The sequence below is a fragment of the Pygoscelis adeliae genome, unplaced genomic scaffold (genome assembly GCF_000699105.1).
Source record: "Pygoscelis adeliae isolate BGI_AS28 unplaced genomic scaffold, ASM69910v1 Scaffold411, whole genome shotgun sequence".
Taxonomy (NCBI): domain Eukaryota; kingdom Metazoa; phylum Chordata; class Aves; order Sphenisciformes; family Spheniscidae; genus Pygoscelis; species Pygoscelis adeliae.
In genome coordinates this window covers 126,505-150,918 of record NW_008824111.1, presented here as the reverse complement: position 1 = coordinate 150,918, position 24,414 = coordinate 126,505, and the positions used below count along the sequence as shown (strand labels likewise).

Sequence of the window (24,414 nt, the reverse complement as noted above, 5' to 3'; positions counted from 1 at the left end):
AGTAAGTCAACCAAAAGTCTGTGGAATTTTGGCAAAAAAAAGCATTGAGCATTCTTCTGGGTTTTATGATTTTTTTTTTAATTTTATGAATTTCAATCCATAATCTTTGTCACAAAAAGTTTAATAAGCACGTCTATGGTTTTGAACATTATTTTGTGTCCCAAAGTATAGCATGGTCACATGAATAATACTCTTTATGAATATCCTATTTATTACTTTTTGAAATGTGTCTACTCTATAAAATTAGACCAGTTGTTTTGGAAACAGCATGTTTCTGCTGAAATGCAAGCAATCCAGTTAACTAATATTTAAAAATATTTGGATCTAATCAGACCCAATCAAAAACATCTTTGTTATCAATAAATGAATCTTATTCTCTCCTAAAACAGGAAGGAGAGGAAACAAGGGAAGAGAAACTGTAAAAATAATTTTCTTAAAAAAATCTACAGATTTTGTTTGGACTTGCCCCTTGTACACATTTTCTTTCAGGCATAGCACTTATTACCACTAGTGCTCATGGAAAACTAACTCCTAGCAAATGTGCACAGGATACTATCTTCATATTTATTAGTATAATTTGTTAAAACATATAAATCAACATTAAACTATGATGATTGCACAATACCATAATGAGAAGTGCCTTCTCTATGATATTTTTAGACAGGAGTAATGTGTAAGCTGCATTCGAATTTCTCAAAATAACAGAGAGCCCTTTGGAGTCACTTTTGAAAAATAGATATAAACTCTGCCCATTCCTTCTAGCTTCCGTAGTGGTTCATACATAAGCACACTTACGGGACATGCAGGTTACTTTACTCCAAACTATGTTGATGTTCCCTCCTACTCTAGCTCAGACATATGCAAGAATAACCCAGATTTCTGTTTCAGTTCGTTTCCTAAGGAGTGAAAACATGGTGAAGGTAGATTTCTGGGGACCAATTACTTTTAACACAGGATATTTACAGGTTTGAATATAAAGTATTTTATTAGAGAATATGTGAATTGAAAATTACTGTTTGGAGTCTACTATCATTAACAGTCACTGTTTCTGTTCAACTAAACATGCCCACAAAGAAGGTTGTAACTACATTTTATTGTGGAAATACCTGGTCTCCTACAAATGTTGGGTGAATTTCCATTGGGCCTTTATGCTGTATTTATGATATAATAAAACTATTATGTTTTCAACTTTCATTTAATAATCTTTTGTATTTATACACAGGGAACATACTCCCTTTTTATATGAAAGACGTCCCAGACACACTCTGACTTTTATAAGTGCTTATTTTTCCATGATGGTATGATGCATTTATATGTACAGTCATAAAAGATTGACTTAGGATTTCAAGTCCTTCAAAAGGATTTTGATTATTTTTTTTTAAGTGATCTGTGCTTTTAGGGGTTTTTTAACTAGTTTTTTTAAATTAAGAAAATAAGGTATTTCAGATTGTAATGAAGTGTGTTTTTTAGTTAAGTGCAAAGTAAACAAACACATTTTCTAACAAAAGAAAACAAAATAAAGGACTTCCAGAGAAATAGCTTCTTTGGATATTTTCATTCTGACATCAATAGCATTTATAAGCTATCAAACATTTAAAGTAGTTGTGTTTCCATTAAAAGCTTTTGTATATGTTTATTGAAAAAGATTCCCTTCCTTACTCTCCACAACTAAACATGTAACACAGGCACCTAATTGCACATATTTGTTCTGAATTAAAAAATAATAGAAATATAAGGTTTACACTCTGGTATCCTTTACACCTTCTTCACAGGCAAGGCTATTGAAACGCTGCTTAATCACAGAGCAGGGTACTACTCAACCTGGCTAAAAAGAGTGTCAGAATATTATCCTAACATTGGTAACATTCATAGAACAAATAAATATTCTTTTCTAGAAAATGAAACATTAGATATCAATATAAAAAAGTTTGACAAACACTTAGTCATGAATTGCAGAAGGCAAACATAATGCCTAAACCCATCAAATATGTCATGAGATTGGCGTTCAAACAATGAGAGCAGACGTTACCAAATGACACAGAAAAAGGTCAAAGAAACAATGTATGGCAGAAAAAGCATCAACAAACTTGCAAACCATTTAAGCAAGAACTACTTTAATGCATCAATTTAAATAAAACCATGTTATAAAATGTAGGATTTGTATGTTTTCCTTTAAATGCTTGCTTCCACTACTTGCTGAATAGAAATACTGAATTGCTAGCTGAGATAAACTACACATTATTTTGCTTAATTATCGCAAACGTGTTCACCAACGAAGCCAAAAAAATGCCGTAATAAAACCTAGCTAGAGTCTCCATTTTGGAAGCAGAATTTTTTTGATTAGGAAGTACAGCATTTCTTGGATGAGCCTTTAATTTTTTCCCATGCTACAAACATTTCAGTATACTTCTAATAGCAGTATAAATTCATATACATACAAATTGCTGGTTTGATAATTTCTTTCTGCCCTTCTACTTTCCCTCCAATGTCCTGCTCCCAGTTCATTTATTTGTAGCAGCTTCTCAGAATTCCCTCAGTAGGTATTCAAGATAATTTCTGAGGCTCACTAGTGGCTTTGGTACAAGCCTCTTAAGAAAAAGTTAGCAGTATTTGATGCAAGCATCAGCAAACAGCATAAGATGGGTAGATTTTAGATTTACTCCAGAAGAGTAAATAAGTTCATCTTTGCAAAATAAGGGTGTGAGATGTTGATTTTTGTTTTTCTGATTGTCGTTTGTTTGTTTTAAGATGGAACTTACCTTTTTCAACTGTGCTTCCAACTTACTACACTCTTCTTTCTTTTGTTCTATGGCTATTTCTAAAGACTTAAGTTTGGAGTCTCTTTTCAGCCCTGCTGATGCCAATGAAGATGCATGTTCTTTGAGATCGATTAAACTAGACTGAAAAATGACCAAGAGTAAAAAGTTAATTCCCCATCAACAGGACACTAACTTATTGCCAACTTAGTAATCACTTGGATCCTGTTCCCCCTCCCCTTCCCCAAAAAGAGTTGACACAAAGATAAGCATTGATAGCAAAAGACACCATTTTGAGAATACAACCAATTGGAATCACAGGAGCTGGCATGAAGTGAAACATAGAAACATTCATAATACATACAAGTTGACATTATGTTCTGGAGGTACAATTCCTTTGAAGTCTATTGCTCTAACTGACAAATGAAAACAGGAGCAACAATGGAATATTTGAGCCTCCTGGAGGCTTATGTAAAGGAAAAAATAGAGATAATGACACACAACTATGCAAAAACTGAAGCAATATTTTATGTACAAAAGTGAGGACTATGAAGAATGCTTAAGAAAACAGCAGTTCAGAAGCTGACCACTGAAGTGGCAGAATTTCAGTACTTAAAATTATTCAAGAGTAATCCTAATGCACTTTCTTTCATCATAATGACACAGATAGAAGAACATAGATTTTACTGAAAAGACTGACCTCTTTTTCTGTCAGTTCAGCTTGTAAAGCATTAACTTTCTCCTTCAGGTCTTTGTTTTCTTTTTTATAAGATTCAATTTCTTCAAGTCTTTCTCTGTCATCTCGCTCCCTTTGCTCCTTCAAGCGCTCTATAATTCTTTCCTAACAAGAAAAAGAAGTGCAAAATGGGAAAGTTGGGAATCGTTTTAAGAAAAGACAGAATAAAATTTCTTTACATTAAGTAGCACTTAGAAAAATTAACCTTCAGAAGCAGAGGATGATTGAGTCAATGGTATTAAAGTCAATGCAAGATTTCCCCTGATTTCAAAAGCATCAGATCAAGGTTTTAAAGACTTGATAAGAGTAAAATAGTACAGAAACTTCATTAAATATCTATACTGATACAAACATGTTTAGTCTTGTGATAGATATGGAAAGTTATTCATCTCAGTAACGTATTTCCTGTATTCATAAGTGATTGAAGTCTCGAATAAAAGTTCAAAACAGAGAGGCCATGACTGGTTTACTCAGCTTGAATTTGGTTATGGTTTTTGAATGCTAGTAGCCTCTGCAGCGGTTGCAAGAAGTTTTCAAGGTTCCAAATCTAATTAGAACTCAATCACTTGCTAACTATCAGTAACTTACAGTTTACATGTATCATATTTTGAGAGGACAAAAAAAAAGTTGTCAAGACACATAAAAAGTACCGTGATACAACTTACAATATCCAAATTAATATTTTTCTCCATCTAATTAACAGTAACCCTACACACATTTAAACTCAACCACGTTTTTACATGTTTTGCTGACTTCCAGTTACTGTTATAATGATTGTTGAAAGTCACCAGTCAAGGACTGGGTGATGAATTCAAAGGGTGAAATGTAAAAAGCAGACGCAGTAGTATGGTTTTGTTAAGCTTTGGTTACATTCTTCAAAAATCACATTCTACCAATACTTGAAGGATGCAAATACTAATCAGAGAGGAATATTTAGGGTAAAATAAAATAACCACTAGAATTGCATTTGAATTGGGAATAGGTCAATTTAAGCAGAATATCAGGAGAACTACTAATATCATTTTGGAAGTGGTAGTCAGGGGGGCAGTGGAAGCAACATCATTTAGAAAAGTTAAACCTACATGGAACAAAACTACATCCTGACTGATGAAGTTCTACACTACCAGTGGCATGGCTTAGGTAGAACCATCAGCATATTCATGGATCCTATTCAAGTCCTTTTGTACTTATGCTTGAAATCTCCAAGAAGTAGTTTAAGAGAGGGATCAATACTTAAAATACTATTTCATAGAACTGGACAAGACTGATGGGAAGCCTAATATTACTAGAAAGAGAGAAAAATCTCATGCTAATTCCCTCTGTCCATGATTCCTTATACTGCCATATATATACAGACACACACACTGGAGATATAGAGATATATATACACACACACATATATATACACTCTACACACATACATAAAGTTTACCTTTGCCCGTATCAATATACTCTCAGCTGTGGTTATTATATCTCGACAAACATTACAATGCAAGCAACATTTCAGCAGCTGTACACCCCATTCTGATTTGTAATAAACTTAGTCATTATAATGAAAGAAAAAAGTTAATTCATTATCAAGGTTAGCTTAAGTAGCAACAGGATTTTTAAAAAGCATATATTGTTCAGACAATCCTGCTCATTCATTCATGTTCTCCATACACTAGGTATGATGTTCCTCCAAGTCCTAGAGGATCTTCTGAAGATTGCTTCTGTGTTTTTTAAAGCTCAAGGCATATTTTGCAAAAAGCTGACTGTCAACACTTATATGCATAAAAAAGAGCCTAATCTCAAGGCTGTGATTTTCGTCCCAGCAGTCTCCAACCTTGGACATATTCAAAACCCAGCTGAACAAGATCCTGAGCAAATTGCTCTAGCTGACCCTGCTTTGAGCAGCTGTGTTGGACTAGATAATCTCCAGAGGTCTTTTCCAGTCTCATTGGTTCTGTGGAACAAGAATCTCCAGAGGTCTTTTCCAGTCTCATTGGTTCTGTGGAACAGGCAGAGACATTTTCTAGATTCTGTACCTCAAACACTGGTTGTTTCTCTTCTCCTCAGTCTTTCTCCCCCCATTTTCACAATTCATCCCTTTGTAACACTAACCACATCAGCAACTCTGCTGACAACTGTCCATTGCCTCTGCTTGTTGTCTGTTTCTCCTTTCATACTGCACAGCAAAGGAACTAGTTACCAGAAAATGGAACACACATAGTGTTTTCAGAAGACTGGGAAGTTTTCCATAAGTGTCCCCTTGTATTTTCAGCTTCTATATATCTGCCTTTCACTAAGCATCTGCTGAAGATCTCCCATTTGTTCACTCTCCTATCATTTAAATGCCATATTATCTGCACGTATAAAGTTTAAAACTGATAATCAGTTTCTCTATGAACTGAATAAATATTTTATTATTTTAAATTACTGATTTAAAACTCGGCTACACTCAAATCAATTTGACTTTAATGGGTTATGCATTTCCCTGAAAATATTTAAAAGCCAAGTCAAGAAATAGAAAAATTCAGCTTCGCATATTGATCTTTACTTATTTGGAATGTCTCTAATGTTTGTGGTTGCTTATGAGAAAGACAATTGTCAGCCCCAGCGTAAGTGCAATTAAGCATATTAGAATTTTAATTTAAGTCTTAATTTTTATATTTCCTTATTTTTATTTTAAATATTTAAAAATTAACTTACTTTTGCATTATGTTTATACACCAAACATAACCTATGATGCAACATATTTTATTATGTAACATGAGCTGTTAAGATCAAGTATCAAAAGCAGATGTGGGGTATTAATCTTCATAGATGCTTGCTATATGACTAGTCTATTATTGGATGTGAAACTAGGCCTAAGTGAAAAACCATGTGATATATTTCAGATATATTCCTGACAGAGCCATTTCAAATATTTATGTTCCTGTGATAATTATTTTTTTTTCTTCCAGTTACATAATACTGGTTTCCAGCTATAGTAATTTGTTTCACCAACAGTCAAAATTTTTAAAAACACATCACATTGAGTATTTTGTAATGTAATTATATGTATTAGTAAAATTAATGTTAATTATTATCAGAAGGTTTTAAACAATTAGATAAAGATCTTTACCAAATAAGTAGTTATATTTAAGTTTCTAAATAAATGTATTTTGAATCTTTTAGACACTGGAAAATCATCAGCCCTATACTGAATAATCTTGTAAGAAGAATACTGGTATAGTTATTATTTGCTACTCGGTTCCTAAGGAAAACCTTTTCAAAGGGCTGGGAGTTCATAGTGCTAATTTCATTTTGCATCTTGCATTCCCCTGACATCAGGGACTCCCTTTCACAGTCTAGCTAACTGAACATACATATTATCAAATTAGCATTACTGTAAGAATCTTCACAGAAAACAGTGTTGACTGCTCATATAAAACTCATACCCCTATTTACTTCATTCAGAAAGAAATACACATTGATGACATATTACGTTCCACTTAGCATACAGTAAAAAAGGTACGGCCAAAACTAACAGTAGCAGGCCATGTGCAATTAAATCTGCTTCCAGGACAGTATCAACTGTCTATGCACTGAGACCCCTGCGACTGCAGATGTATGCAACTCCTGGCTTCATTCAGCCCAATGGCAAAATCTCCCTTTGACTCATACCTGGCAGGGTTTCAGGTAGAAATGTGTTCATACAGAATGAAGGTCCTTCAACAGCAACATTGTTGAGTATTATACAAATGAAAAACCAGCAAATAGTAATTTAAAAAAAAAAAAAACTAGTACATCAGCTGGCTTTTGCCATATAGATCATGCAAGAAAGGGATATAGGATACTAAGTAACTTCAAGTTTATTCCGAGTATCAAATAATATAAATTCTTAATTCCTTGACTATAAATATTAAAATGCCAGCCTCCACTAAGTGGAATAGTTTAATAACCATTCAGAATCCACTTAGTTATATTCAGGCTTAGTTTTATACCAATTCCTTCTTGAAGATTTATTTACCTAAATGATTTTTTTTCCTTCTATAACAAATTAAACCTAACACTATTTCATCTTATTAATGAACAGTATAAATTTTTTCTCAATCACAAAAGAAGACTAATTTATCTGTCAGCTGCATGAGGCTAAATGTCAAAAACGTGTTAAAAGGCCCTAATATACCATGTTTTACTTGATTAACAGCTAACTTGCAGAAATCCCAACAATGTGTTCTTGTTTCAGTCTTATTTGCATTGGCAAGCTTTCCTTATGCACTAATCTAGGACCTCACAGGTCTAATCTATTTGCACTTTATCACAGAAGCAGGAACTGAATTGCCACAGCATATAGCTCTATTATCAGACATACTCAATTGCTTATCTGCTGTATGCTGCTACAGTAGGACCAACTTTATAAATATCAGCTTCATGAAAGCAACCTCTTGAGCTGCTTTGGGCCAGTCCAAGAGCTGAGATATTCTTTGAAAAGTTTCTTGTTAAAACATCAAGGAAGCTGATAGCAGTTTTGCATATTCTGATTTTCAAACTTTTTTTTTAATAGCAGTAAACTTATTTTTTGTTTATTGCAATGTAACCTTTATTGTTGTTAAGAATTTTCAGTGTTTAGGAGAGGCTCCAAAATTAGGGGTAAAGGATTGAATGAATACCTTTGTCAGTTTAGTTCTAAAATGCACTCAAAAGTGACTAAAGTTGTGCTGCTTCATTTCTGATTCCTGACAAGAGAACAAATTATATCAGCAATATTCCCGGAAAAATAAAAAAAAAAAAATAAAAGGAGTCCATTTCAGGAAATTTTGATGCTGTTTTATGATGTCTACAGTAATTTCTCATTTAGTGTTACCAAGCTACCTAATCACTAAATATGAAAGAAAGAGAAAATCAGAGACAGATACTTGGAAAAAATCTATTTTCATTAGAATAAGGAGCCATATTTTCTAATTCAGAGCCAAAATCTCCATCTGAGTATTTCCAAGAACAATGCAGAACAAACATAAATGCTCAAACATTTGAGTTTTGGACTTTAAAAATAGCTTCATAATTCATTCCTATCATATGATCATGTTTTAATATTTTTTTCTTCCTACAGAAATTAAGAAAAGAATTAAATTCAATTTTAGTGATTCGTGGTTAACTAAACTGGTATAAATAAATTGAATTTCTATTTTAAAAGAGCTTCCCATGATGCTCTTGGAGTATTTTTTTCATTATCTTTTTGTTAATAAGAAACTACCACTAAGGGTTCTTGTTTTGTCCCATTTGGGCAAAAAGCTATTCCATATTTCTACCAGTATCTGCAGTGGAAAAAGTTAATAACTTGCTAAAGTCTGCAGGTCTTAAGAACGCTACTGCAGACAGAAACAGGGATAAGAAAGGTTACTCACTGAGAGCAGCTAGGATGAATTGGAAAGCTGGACACAAATAGGAATGAGACACATATGTAAACAAACTGTCAAGGTATTTAGCTGCCAGAAGACACAAGCAAGCTAGACATAATAGTTCATTGGGAACTTCTAGAAGATGCCCACTGGCTTCTTTCAATGTGTAAGTACATCCCAGAGACTCCACTTAAGACCGAAAAACCTACCCTTGAAAGTGTGGCCTTCAAGAAACTTACAATGGGAAAGAAATTGTGCCTGATTTCTCTCTACGATAAACAATCAAAATCATACAGAGAGATGCTTTTACCTTGGAAACTTCCTCCTCATTGTGTCTAATGCTCTAAGATCAAGTACCCTGCTTCTCATAAGGTCATATTAATTGTACTCTGCAGTGTTGCTTTTCTCCTTTTTTTTTTATCTAATGGACTAATCATTCCCCAACTGTAAAAAGATTTGCCAGACACTGTAAATCATCCAGTAACCGTGTAGGAGCTATACTGTTATATACCTGTTCAGGAACTGGATAAATATTAATGATTTAATTAATAATTTAATTAAGCTTACAGATCTCAAAATACAGCAAAATAGTCAGAGGAAAATAACACAAATTCAATCAAATGAAAATTTTCTGTTAAAATTCAAGCCATATGTTCCTACTCTAACACAGACACTAATTTGCATAATGATTTGGGCACATCATAAAATAATTGACACTCTCAGCTATAAAGCTTTTTTGTAGAAAAAGGCGATTATTTACTAATTCTGTGTATCTTTTCTTTAAATTAACAAAGTATTTCTGAAGTAATGTAGGACAATAAGCATATTTATGTACAGGTCTTCCCTTTATATACTGCCACCTAACTTTTATAAGTAACAATCTCTCCATAAGTGATTGAAACAGTCACCAGACACCATAGCACAACTCAGCTTCAGGCCACTTCTCAAAAGCGTTGGCTTACAAAAGATACCATTGCCTTCATCAGCTGCAAAACCACAGAAAGCTCTGTGGCAGAGGAAAACATCCCATAGTATTCACTGTGTATGTGTCTCCGAGTAGCCTGCAAACACTGCAGGAAAGATGCCATTCTCAGCTGACTGTATGTAAGCAAAGTGACTACTTTGTACAGAATTCAACCTTAGGGACCCCATGTGAGTTCTAATCAATTCCACTTGGAAAAACCACTAATCACACTGATTCTTTTAAAAAAATGTCTGTTTGTATATATCCATGCAATTCCAAATGAAGTCGACATGAATTGCAAAAATACATTTCAGAGAAGGATCTAAGTTTATCTAACTTTTCCAAAACATTAAAACTAGCGTCGTTTATTGGACTTTGAACCTTTATTACAGCCATCAAATTAAGCTTGACACAAAATTTCCATACCCTCAGGGTCTCTAGTGTTGTCACATTTCAAGTTATCATATACACAAAGAAATTCTATAGCTCAATTTTTAAACAAACTCTGGGACAAATCCTCACTACGATATTCAAACATAATGCATCCTGAGTTCAGTAAAATTTTACAATTTTTATGTCTCAGAATAATAGAATATTTTCAGATATGCAAAACTTCTTCAAAATTATAAAAACTTTGACATGTATTTATTAGTTTACATTTATTTCAACAGATTTTGGAATGGTACTGGTACAAAATGACTTGAAAACAACTAATTGCCATTCATTAATTTGGGTTAGGTTTTAACCCAATACTTCTTAACCTTTTGTATTTCTGATAGTGAGAAGACGACTATATGTGTTCTATTCAATACCTCCACACTTGCTGCTTCTACTATGAACCCTAGCAAACTGTCATTAATTTAATATTTTCAACAAAGAAATACATTACAATTGAAGACAGACTGCAACTTAGCAAATTACCCCAGCTAAGAAGTATTGCATAAGTGCATTTTCTCTGGAGTGCTGCAGATATAGCTGAGGCAGAAAATGGGATACAAGATTTCTTTGGTTTTTGATGATCTACTTCATGCTCAGTTGCACAGGAGAACTGGCAAGTTTGCAGTGTGACACTCACTCTGCTTTCTACATTGACAACAGTAATGTGATGGTTAAAGGACTGTTTTCAATTCTCAGCTGCCTCTATGGGCATTTGGGGAAAGTGACAACATAGACTAATCCAGAAAAGCCAGTTTACAAGGAGGAAAAATAATAGTAATGACAACTTTTTTCACTGTTGTTGACCAAGGAAATGTTAGGAAGGTGATTAAACATACAAAGAAATCAAAAATCCAACATTAGCATGGTAGGTGTTAGTGCCAGCACCACAGTGGCATTTTAAAGTCATACAGTCACAAATACCTTCCTAGATTACACACTGCAGAATGGTACATAATAGTTTAGTTGCACTCACCTGTGCACATTTAAATGACATACTTTAAGATCTGTGAGCCGCAAAAAGTGAAGACTTGTACTGATTTTTTTGGCATATAAATTCACTTGGATTATCTCATATTCAAAGTTAACCGGAAGAAAAACCCTGACCTCACTGAAACTGGTAGGAACGTTGCCACTAATTTAAACAGTCCTGATTTATCCCTTCTGCTAGGTATTTTAAAATTAAAAGCTTATAGTTTTTAAAGAAAAAGAAGTAATTCCCCATTTTTTAATTAAATACAGTTTCTCTTATAAATTAAGTGTAGGAAACCAATAGTACTAACAGCAAGCCAAGGTAACAGTACAGTCACTTGCTGTTGGCTCTTCAGTTAGGCTCTGCTTAACAGACAAAAGAACAGGAGACTCCAGATCACAAAGCCATAAAAATACCCAAAACTCTACCTTCTTTAAGTCAGGTGCCCATGACTTTCAGTTCTCTCAGGGAACAACCATTCATCCCATTGACTAAGGGAAAATCTTCCCATGTCCTGGACCATCTACTCCATCCTCATTTAAAAGGACATCCTTCTTTACCTCTGAGTCCTGTTTCAGTTCATCAGCCGGGAATCACCTCTTGCTCATCCTACCAGAACAGAGCCACCTGCTTTCCTGACAAGGCCCACAGGCTTTGTTACAGGTGCTAGACCAACTTAAAAAGACATTTTCTGGACACATTTCACCCACAAGAGCGGCACATAATGCTGTTCCATGAGAAAACATTACCTTTTCTGACAGAGCTTCTTCTAAGGTTGCTAGTGCTGTGTCTGTGTTACTAGAATCCGTCTGCAATGACTTCACTCTGTCTTTTAGATTAGTTAGTTGTTTGTCTTTGTCCCTAAGTTGTTCCTGTAGATTTTCAATCTGAAAAATAAAAACAGATCATAATATTCATCAACCTTGTTTTAACATTCAAAGAGGGACTTGGGTGCTAGGATCAATTGAATGTATACATATCACACATATGATACATATGCCTCAATATACTGCCAAGTTTTTACATGGTATAATATCAACAGTTTAACTTCTGCCCTTTCTATTTTGTTTTCCTTTGTTAAAAAGTATCATTTCTAATAAATTACAGGAAAAGTCTCAGTGTAGTCAGGTATTTTATTATTTAAATATTTTCTGATATTAATCACTTTGGTTTAAGGTACTGCATTATCTCAGTAATTCAAAGTATGTGTGGAATTACCCCTTTAGATTATTCTAGTTGCAATAAGAAGGACAAAGAAAGGGAGAGGCAAAGCAAGTTCAGTGAGCCTTAAACCAAGGAAGAAGAAAGATGATAACCTACCTACCTAAAAACCTCTTCTTGCACAATGCCCTGCTGTAAAGGAAACTCACCTGGACAGAGAGCAGTATGTTTATATTTCAAAAAGCCAAACCCAGAAACAAAAAAACCCAAACAACCCAAAAGCCCAAAGGCCACCATTTCCATTCACTTTCTTCATCTCCAAGAAGATTTAAGGTATGTCACTATTTTGGATATTAAAACTGCTTTAAACAGGTCTAGTTCTTCCTCTAGCAAGTATTTAAACATACTGCTAAGGTACCTATAAACACACTGCTTTGTTAAACAGGTCATGATTTATAGTGGTTAAGTCAGAAAGGTTTTGCACAAACAATTGTCCACAGGACCATGTGGATTTTGGAAGCAAATCTGAATAAAAGCACTCAGCTTCTGATTGTCATGGCAATCACCTTCTATGGCTGTAAGGCACTATGACCTTCTGGGCATAATGCAGAGAGGACGTGTGGTATGTCATATGCATAAAATCTTATTAATTGTCTGTCAAAAGTATCAACCTTCCTTCATCCTATGCTCTCAGTACCACTCACTATTATGCCACTGGCATAAACCCAAAATTTGTTCCACAATACTTAGCACAAATAAATAGTAACAAGAAAATTAATTAGTCTATTATTTTAGTATGCCACTTTATATAATATGACAAAATATGCCTAAATCCATAAGGTATCATTTGTTCAAAACAGGTTTTAAATACGCTGTCAAAATTAGACAAATTATTACTGTCAACAGAGATTCAAATTCTTACTTTCATCAGTGATTTTACACTCTGGATTGTGTTCTGTTCCTACTGAAATGAATGAAGTTTTGCTGTTCATTTCATAAAGTAATGTAATTTTTCTCATGGCCAATGTCACTTCCATTTAAAGCAATTCAGATTTTAACAGAAGCAGGATCCTTCATAATTACTGTTAAACTGTATTTAAAGATTCTTTTACAAACCTGAAGCTGAATTCAATGTATGTGCAGCTCCACAGAAGCCAACAGTTATGTCAATAAAAATTTGATCTCCATATGCAAAAATGTATCACCATAATCAAACACACTTTAATTTGGGGCATACTTTGGTAAAAATTCTCCTCCTACTACATTATACATGTGCAGGAAAAAAAGTCTGAAGTTAAGTTTTGACATCATATATATCTATAATTAACAAATCAAAATCCACAGTACAGCTGTGGGCACTGTATAAAGTGTGTTTAAATAAATTTAAATTTTAAAAGAAATGAAATAAAAAATAAAAGTTAAATAAAATTTGAAAGTAAATTTGGAGGAGCACATTCCAATTAGAAATTCTTTATAACAGTATGGCAAATACAAGTATTGTACCTTTTTTCTTTTTTTTTCTTTTTTTTTTTTATATACATAGTTTGGTATGTCAGATTACTGCTATGGGCCAAAGATTCCACTTGCTTTGTAAACTATAAAATACTAAGGTATATACAGAAAGTTTTTTTGGGAAGACCTGACACTGAATAGCTCACTCTTGTAAACGACCCCTCATATATTTTTCATCGTGTGTCTATTTTATACAGATACAGAAATAAGATACATGTGTTAATGAGTTAAGAACTTTTTATTTTATGGCATGTGTATTACATCTAAAATTACAGTAACTGGCATTCAGAGGACTGCACACTGTTTCTTTCTTTACTTTCATCCAAGTAATAATGATTCTAACAACTACCTCATGACACCCTGTGGAATACTTAAGCAATTGCACATTTCAGCTTCAAAATAACTTCTCAAGCAAAAAGGAAATAGAACAGGAGAGAGAATATTGATTACATGTTCTTTGAAACAAAGTTAAGATCTGGTCCTTTATTATCATCAGCTTGACCTACCATTTCTAGGCACCCTAAATTAAAGTACTTATTTCCTATACACAGTGCTTATCTGAATTCCACAGCATTTACACTATTTCCTTCCTCTTAAAACTAATTTAAAATATGATCCAACCCTTAACCAAGAAAACATGTTCTAAAATTATTCAGCATTTACAAAATTCTTTCCTCAGAGGTAAAGAGAACAGGCAGCAAATTAAAAACATCCCCATTGAATCACAACCGCTTTAAAATAAGTCACTCAATGAGTAGTCCATAGATAAAATAAGAGGAAAGGATCTGATTATTCTTCTATTTGTGCTATATAAATTTGAAGGAAATACTTGGATGGGAACAGGACCACACTGGGGTATGTGAAAGTAGAATCAGTACCGCAGAGTATTTGTTTGTTTGTTGGGATGGGCACGGGATTAGTAAAGATCTGCTAATGCAGACAAGATTTTATGACCAGTTAATCACAAAGAGTTCTCGCAAAAAGGTTACAGGAGGCAAAGAGACTGAGCAGTCTCACATGCTAAAATCTTGGAACACAAGATATGATTTAGTTCTTCCTGGGATTTTTAAACCCAGAAAAAGCAACAAACCCTCTGGTAACCTCTGTCATTCTCCAACATTTATTTGGGTACCCGCATATATGTAAGGATACAATTTTATTGCTGAATAATGACTTATTTTTGAGCATGCCTGAATTCAATTTATGACAGGGACTGTTAAGACTTTCTTAATCCTCAAGCACTTATATTTTTATCTGATAGGAAATTAGTTACTGTGTAGTTTTGTCAACATGTAATTCTTACCTCTCTAAACTGCTATGTCCCTGTGCCATGAGCTGTATGAAAAGAAACTGCTCCATTCTTTCTGTATTACAGAACGTGTGTATATTCCCAGAGCTTAAGACAGACTATTAATTTTTAAAAAACAATACCCTTACAGATAAATGTCTTTCCTACGAGGTATCCTGTCAATAAACTGCAAGTGCTAATCTTGCCACTTTCTGGCGACGGTCTCAGGAATGCTTCTTAAATACTCAAGGGATTAAATTAAATCTCACCCACAGACAGGCTTTAAAATTCTACAGTAACCCAAGTTCTCAAAAGAAAATTACTTTCATTATCAAAATTAAGGTACTGTACTCTGGAATTTGCAAGAAAATTATATAATCAAAGAAAATGTTCCATGCTATAACAATTTGCCTTTAGAGGTATGCATTAAAGTATAAGAGAGTTTAAGACAGTGTAAGAGAGAATTTATCAGAGACTTCCTAGGCCTAGCTAGTGAAACCGTAAAGTCATATTAACTCCAAACTTAGCCATATTAGCCAAACTTAGCTCCATATATTTTCCTCTCTGCTCTGTATTTGAGTTTTAAATAATTCAGACAGTAAGTATTTTGTAACACTGGCTTTTTTAATCCTAAAATTCATTTTGCTCTATTCTAAATTTCTCTAGGCAGAACTCTTTGAGATTTGTTTCATATTAAAACACAGGTCATGTCTGTTCCAGTGAAGTAGATCAATAATATAAGTTTAGTTTAACTTAAACTTTAAATTGAAACACACGTGAGGAAACAGAACTTTTGTATATATCGTTTTCATTATTTACTAAAAAAAAACTTAATATTTTAAGAAAACAAATTCTACTGAACAATTTCCCAAGTATTATTAAATTCTACTTTAAACAGTTAATGGAATTTTGAGAAAAAAAAAATTAATAAACAACAGCATTCACCCAACATGAGCATTAACTATGACGACTTTAAACCTTAGTATTCATTCTCAGACTTTAGCTGCTGCCTCATAGATATACATAACAAAAGACGAAAAAATGTAACTATTAATTGAAACAGAAAAAAATAGTTAGGGATAGTTCAAATGCAAATACTCTAAATGTCTACTTACACACAATTTATCTTTATTAGTAAGACTCATGATAACTGTTCTGTCTCATATGGTCCTTTTCAGACACATCTCAGTATATCCCAGAACGTGAAACCAGCTTTGGTAGTGACTCAGTAAAATAGATGTATCTACAAATGTCCTAACATCTCCATTCATTTACATGTGTGTGCGCGCGCGCGCGCATAATTTTTAATGAAATACCCATCCTTACTCTGAATGACCAGTTAGAAAGAAAAAAAAGAAATAATTTTTCCCTACCATGACAGTAAAAATGTTACTACCTGAAAGCTCAATATACAGAGATACAGTTTTTGGAAAGCACTATAGATTTTTAGCCAGAAATTTTTAACAAATGATGTACAGTTATTAAATATCAAGTCATTCAAAGTATTTTAAAAACTACATTAACAGGCTTTACAGCAGCTATTTGAAGTTTCAGCCTGTGGGGCAAGAGGGGGAAGCTATGGCTCCGTAGCTTTCCACTAACATTCATGATATGACCTAAATATATTTTTCAGTTTAAGCAGGATTTCAGTTAACAAAATGAGTTCATTGAAAGGCAACTTCTGCTTCAACAGTTTGACATTGCAGAGTTATCTTTTGTTTTGAAAGAGCCTAGCCCCAAAAGTGCTTCATCATTCAGTACCACTACCTTTCACTTTGGTTTTTTTCCTTTTAAGTAGGTAGACAGACAAGCATTAATTAGGAATATTTTTTCCAAAAGTCAAAATATATAAACATTTAGATTCTAAAAATCAAAATAAATGTTATATTGAAAAATTATAGTATAAAACTTTTTAAAATATTATAAAACGGGGGTTTGCTGCTTGCAACTAAATATATTTATTGAAGTGTAAGATTTGCACTAATCTCTGGCTTTACCAACGTAATTGGAAAAAAGCTTGCTAATCTTATGGCATGATAAAATACTCTTGGATTTCATAAGCAGTTCCAATAGCTACCAAAACACTTGATTATTTCTCAGTAGAATAAAGCGTCTCTACCTACAGTTGCCTATTGCACAATATGTTCTCAATTTAAAATATTTCCAGAGTGCCTTCCTGTTACTACCTTCCAAATTTATATTTGCCAAATTGGAGTAATAGAGCAGCATTGTACTTACTTCAGATTACAACATACCTCATGGTTCAATGGTATCTTTTAGCTTTATATTCTTTCATTATTTTGTCCCACAAGACTTTCTTAAACATCAGATATTTTAGATGGCCCAAAGCATATGACCAGTTCAATCCTACACTGTCAATATGATAGTGGATTACTAAATCAGAGACAGTAAAGGTATTTGTAAAGCTGTCCATAAATTTTACATAACCCTTTAGGTTATGTAAAACAACAGTTCCAACCATGGATATGGTGTGTGCCCAAGGAGAAAGCAGTCTCCAAATCAATGGGCCTGCAAGGTTTTCACAAAAGACAATTGCTCTGTCTGAATAGTTTTTTCCTCAAACTTCCTTCAGGACTACAGTTCAAAGTAGCAAAGTACAGCTGCACAGTGACTGTCACAAAGGAGCTAATGAAGCAAATGCTGCTTCGGACATCAGCCCTCACATTAACCTGATGACAAGAGCAATAGTGAAGTGGCATGAGCTAGCAATTACCCTATTGCTACCTTCCCAACTCACATAATCCAAGCAGGAAAGAATTTAATCCTTCAGAATTTTAATCTACTTGACAAGCTTAAAAACAGAAAAAGACATAAGGCCATAATAGGAAACCAGAAAAAAAGGTAAACAGAATATTTTTCCTGAGGTACACTTACATTGTTTCCCTCCAAAGTTACAGCATTTCTATACAACACATTTTCTGCTTCTTCAAGCTCATCGAGTTTTTGCTATTAGGATTACACAGCTGATCAGATTAACACTGTGGTTTGAAAACATACCTTTATGGTTGTTCATTATTCTTATACCATCAAAGACTTTTTTTTTTACCCACTACATTTACATTATTAAGAACCACCCGGTCATGGCCATTTTATCCAATATAACAGAATCATCTTCCCTTTTGCTTCATTTGAAGTTGCTAATCCTTACATGTGAACTTGTCTCTAACAAAGTAGCAAGCGCTTTGGGCCAGGAGGATGTTAGTTTATAGTCTTTAAGCAAAATAAGGCTTCAAATTCTAATTGATGTCTTCACAGAAATACTGCAATATAAAATACTACATCATTTCACAATGAAATTTAAGCACTTGTGACATGATTTTTTTCTCAGTGAAATCAATTCATCTCTTATTTTTCATCACATTTTGTTGGGTAATGTTATCGCATGATTTATTGTATTAATGCATATAATGCCATTTTAAAGCAATTCTCTATGAATTAGCTCCAATAAAACAACACAAACCAATAACTTACCTAAGACATACCTTGCTCTATACTTAGAAAATGCTACTATTATCCAGCATTAACACTGCCAACCAAGAACTTATGGGGAAACTATACCCCATGGACTTACGCTGTCCCTTGTAATGTGCACTGACATGATAAGTAAGCCAAGTGTACCATTTCATGGAGAACAAATGTCAAGTCTTGTGATGACATACTAAGTACGACTAATTTTGTTAGGCAAGGCTCTGTGTAAAGACAATCGTGAAAGACTGCATGAGAATTTGATCTCTGCCTTGCTCAATGGCTAGAATAAATTCTCTTCAAAAAACAAGCACTGTGAATTCAGCTGAAATTCTGAGCTACGGAAGAGTGCTTGCTTCGTGTTTGTTACCACTTGTATTGCAGGACTATCCAAGATTTTATGAAAGCTATTCACTCACGTATTTATCTCCAATTTCCTGTTAACCTGCAAAAACTGTCACTAACGTACTAAATAAAGCATTAAAATGCATATTGCAAATTAACCCACATAAAAAGTTAACGGAAAAACAAATTGATATAATGGAGATGCATATTATATGTTTGCACCTGGTATGAAATAATGCAGAAAAGAGAGGGCAACTCATTTATTTTTTGTTTATTCACAAGCAACAACTTATGAAGCTGAATCTGTAAAATTACAGTAGTGCCAACAGGACATGAGACAGAGATTATCAACTTCACACACTCTTCAAAAGAAATAAGCTATGCAGTGTGTATGGCTAACTCCTTATGTGATTGAATAAGGAAGAAAAATATCTGAAGATACTACCATTAGAGAGAAAGTGGACATGCAAGATGAGAGACAAAGATGACATCACGCCTCTAGAAGAGAGAGTTGGAAATTATAACAAATATGTGAACAAAGACCAGGATACAGAAAACAGTACTTTAGATGAAAAAAAGGATACTCCTACTACTGAACACAAAAGCTGTAGTAGCAACCAAACATAAAGAAAATACCAGACAAACAAAAACAGGAGTTTACACAGATGCTGATATCTGGAGATGGGAATTTTCAAGAAATGAAGAAAAAGAAAGAAGAAGAGACAGGAAGGGAGAGGTGTAAAAGCTATGAAGAAGTAACAAACATTGGTAGCAGCATCAAACGAAAGAAAAAGTAAAGGAAGTAAAGGGCAGTTATAACTTGATTTGATCAGAAGGATCAACATTACATACCTAATTACAATCAGATCAAAAAACATTTCTAAATAAAATATGAGAAATGGTGTATTCAAGCCTTCTTGGGATTAAATTTAGTTCTACTTCAAGATATACACAACATATGGTTTTTGTATGAACAATATCAAAAGCTACAATCCAAACAGAGAACGAAAATAATTTCAAAGTCAGCATGCATCTATTTTTGAAAACTGCAGTCTGAAATATTTCAGCCACTTCCACCACTATGTCATCAAATGCCTTTACTGCAAAAAATTATCATCTCTAAACAAGAGACACTCAACAAAAGACTGCCCAGAAAAAAATATCAAATGGATGCATAAATTTCTAACAACCATGAAGATAAAAACTAGAAGATGGCAGCACCAGAAGTTGCTATCTCATAAACTCCCAAGTCTGTCACCAGAACTCTACCAATTCTTCTGTTTCATGCAGCACCAACAAAGCCTCCAGGAGGAGAGAGCAGAATAACCAGGACAGGGATTCCTCTGCTTGTAGATGTTATACTTCCTGTTTGAATTCTTAGTAATGGCAGCAAGCTCTGCGTAAATAACTTTCATATCTTTTTCTCTCAAACTGCAAAGTTTGAGATATTTTCAAAGCCATTAATGAGAATTCAGATACTTATTTTCCAGCGTGGCTTTCAGTTTTTATTTGCTTTTTTCTTTCATTTTAAAGAAACAAATAAAAACAAATCTTGTTATTCTATAATTGGAAACATTAGCCTACTATCTCATGCACATGTACATGTAGAAACTGAGAGCATCCTATTGCATCAATAAATAGACATAAATGCAACCAAAATTGGGGATCAAAAGTTATAAATATCTTTTCTTTTTTTTCTTCCAAAACAAGCATGTTTTTTTTCTTTTATTGTGCAATCGCTGCAGGAAATATTTCACCCATTTTTACTTACTGTGATATTCTAGATTCCTTCCATAATAAAGGATTCAAATGTATGGGTAACAGGAAGGATTCAGAGGAATCAACAAGCATTAAGAAAGAAGACGTGTGTGCTGAGTTTTCATAGAGAGAGAAGAAAACTCCCCTAGGGCTGCTTAGGGAAGGGATCTGCCCTCAAGTCAGCTGATACTTTTACAGGGCTATAAAAGCAGGTCAGTGGGCAAACTGAGCCAAAAGAGGAGAAGGCTGTCACAGAGAAAGGAGCTCCTGGACTGAAAGCTTGGCTTCTGTTGCCAGACTCCAGCTGAGAAAGAGCTGGAACTTAATGCTAAAATTAACCTTCACCAGGAAGCTAGCCAAAAGAAGCCTGGGCTGATAATATCCACTTGTGTATCTGGAAATACTCAGTCTCTGTCTCCCTCTCTTCAGGGACTAATAAATTCTCAGAACAAAACAGCTTGACTCTTGGACTCTTCTAAGCAGGACTCACAGTCTTGTCAGACATCCATTGAAAAGTTTTTGCTCTCATTATATGTACTTATTGTGATATAATTCAAAATGCAATAGGTATTTTCCAGATAGTAAATATAATAATACAAAATGGACTAACACATAATTCCAGTTATGACACACGAAGAAGTGGACATTCATTCTTAACAAGCTAATGCTTCTTATAACAACCGCCTGTATATATTCAGGGCCAGATTTTCAAGCTGGGTTGGCTGGGTATGAATTCCTACATCTCAAACATTTTACATGTTACAGGGTAATGACTGATAGCTGAACTTTTTTTGAAGTCTAGCCCAATTGCACATTGAGAGCACCTGAAAATATGACCTGTATTACTTCTCCAAGCTAACCATGAAAAATCATACCTTGCTGCTCAATCCTACATTTCAGGTATTTGAATCTGACCATTTGTTACTCATGGCGAGTTTCGTACTATTTGGTATAGGTGCATATAAAATAGGATATGTTAGCTTACACAAGAATTTTTCAAGAAGATTTTGCGTGAAAACTGTTACACTATGTAGTATGCAAGTCAGAGAAGTACATATACTCTAACATACTCTAATGTAAACTCACATGTAGAAAAAAGCTGCTTTGGCATACTTATTCTTTTAATACAGATCATTTAAGATGAACAGTGATATCCTGTTTAGTTTGTAACCTGTCATTCCTATAATCTCTGTATCAATTGGGAAGACCTGGGGGCCTCTGTCCAGATTAAAAAAATTACAGCAGGTCTCATAAAGTTTACAGATGGTGGGAAGAGAGAGGCAGCAGGTAAATTGTAAAGACAAGTGTTGGGCAACAGGGAATAGAATCATAGAATAGTTTGGGTTGGAAGGGACCTTTAAAGGTCATCTAGTCCAACTCCCCATGCTATGGGCAGGGACATCTTCAACTAGATCAGGTTGCTCAGAGCCCCGTCCAACCTGACCTTGAATGTTTTTAGGGATGGGGCATCCACCACCTCTCTGGGCAACCTGTGCCAGTGTTTCACCACCCTCAGCATAAAAAATGTCTTCCTTATATCTAGTCTAAATCTACCCCCCTTTAGTTTAAAGCCATTCCCCCTTGTCCTGTCACAACAGGCCCTGCTAAAATACTGAAATACTGAATATTTACTGAATATATACTGTAGATTTATATATATATTCATATATACTGAATATTTACTGAATATATACTTAAATACTGAATAAAAATACTAGAATACTGAAAAGGGAAGCTACAAAGGAAATAAGAGTAAGAATAAGCACCTCAAGAGCTGCAGAAAGAGAGCAAGAGCCAGTTAGACAGTAGTATGGGAAGTCTTCCAGAGTGATGAACACAGAGAAATCAATATGCTGGATAACATGAATGGGAAGTAGCACAAGAAAAACACCAAAAAAAAAAAACCCAACACAGATTTATATGTTGTGTGCATTATTTTAAAATACATAAGTATGTAAAGGGAAATATATATGTATATAAATAGAAGAACAACATAAGCTTTAAAATAGATGACCAATCTATTCTGAAAGCAGATTTAGGTTTTGGTATCCAAAATATCACAAGAAAAACGCTAAAAAGCATATTACGTCATTTTAAATAAAATTATTTCCCTTTACAATATGTTATTGAAGTCAATGTAGCTATTAAAGAGCAATATAGGCCTGATAAATTAATGAGAAGCATTCATCAATGAAAAAAAGGCAGTAAAACAGAAACAATCTCCATCAGTAAAAGAGTAAAAAGAGTTTAGAAAAATAGCAGAAGGAACAATTTGCCATAACTTATCCTGAGTTATGATGTTACATACTTAGGAAAATTATTAAGATAGGAAAATAGACAGAGATCCAGAGAAAAGATTTTTTTTTTAATTACAGAAAAGAGCCATCATCTAGAGTTCTGAGTAACATGCAGAAACCTTCCAAACTGTACTTCATTTCAAAATGAAAAGGTTGAGCAGGTTGTGTTGCAGAGAGGCTGGAAGCCTGGCTTAATTCCTAGAGAAAACGCAATGTTTTCATTCACTGTAAGAATCTCCTTCAAATCCTGCTTGTGGGCAGTGGAACGCACTATGATACTCTAAGATCCTTTCCAGGACTGTGGCCTACGTTACACCTAGCATTGAAAAACCTATGAATTTCCTTTCCCATTTGAAGGCTATCCAATCACTTAACAGATCTCCTTGTCAATCTGATTTTATGCTACTCCTTTTCTAAAGTTTTACGCTGTCCAAAATAATTTCTCCTCTTTTGTGATATTTATAACTTCAGAATATTAGAATAAAAAACTAAGCTCTATTAGTTTTAGCCAGATACCTGTCGCTGTCAGGCCTCTAACTATTCTTACTGTCTAACTCTCTCAAATTTACATAATTGTTCTGACAATGAGATGTCTGAAATCAAGCATGGTTTTTTCAGGTGGGATGACACAAAGGCCATCTAGAGAGAGGTTATCATCTTTTCTTCTGCTACCCAGTATTTCTGCAGACAGAAATATTGGCAATTTTTACTACCACATCCCATTGCAAATACTCTTCTAAATTGAGGCATTAACACTCCAAATTTCTTTTTCAGGCTAGTCACAATTTCTTTTTCCCAATCTGCATGAAACTTTTTTTTTTCCTAATTGGAATACTGAAGAATATTTTCTAAATGAAAATATTGAAGAAGGCCGTATCTGAGATAAAAATCTGCCTTCTCACTCCAAGTAAGTTCCCTTCATCTTAACTGTAGTTGCCCGTTTATCCTTTTTCATACTTCTTCAATCAACTTCAGTCGATGCTGGGAATTTTTTTTTATTACCTAAAGGATTTTTTTACTTTTATTCTTGTTGTCTTATGTTCATTCTTTCCATATTCTCTCCAGAACTATGGTTTATAATAAAATATTTCTAGCCTAGAAAGTAATTTTTCCACTGAGATATCATATACATCTATGTGGACAATCCAGTTAACGAATTAACTCCAAATTTAAACTCTATCATAATCTGTAATCTCCCAGTTTTTCTTTGCAATTTTTCATATACTTTTAATTTTTGTACATGTGCATTGTAATACTTTCAGAATATCTGTTTTGTTTTACTAACATCACTATATATTCCTATTGATGGCTTAGGGTTACCATTTAAATCGCCAGCT

At 34.0% G+C, this 24,414-nt stretch overlaps 1 protein-coding gene across 1 annotated transcript in view; it reads right to left on the bottom strand.

Moving 5' to 3' along the window:
• Positions 1–24,414, bottom strand: part of LOC103925497 (ERC protein 2) — a 280,258-nt gene that overhangs the window by 174,782 nt on the left and 81,062 nt on the right. Inside the window, exons 5-7 of the mRNA XM_009334228.1 lie at positions 11,980–12,117; positions 3,457–3,597; positions 2,760–2,900 (exon numbers count right to left, since the gene is read on the bottom strand). Of these exons, the coding sequence (XP_009332503.1) occupies positions 2,760–2,900; positions 3,457–3,597; positions 11,980–12,117 (420 nt within the window). The remainder of the gene's footprint in view (positions 1–2,759; positions 2,901–3,456; positions 3,598–11,979; positions 12,118–24,414) is intronic.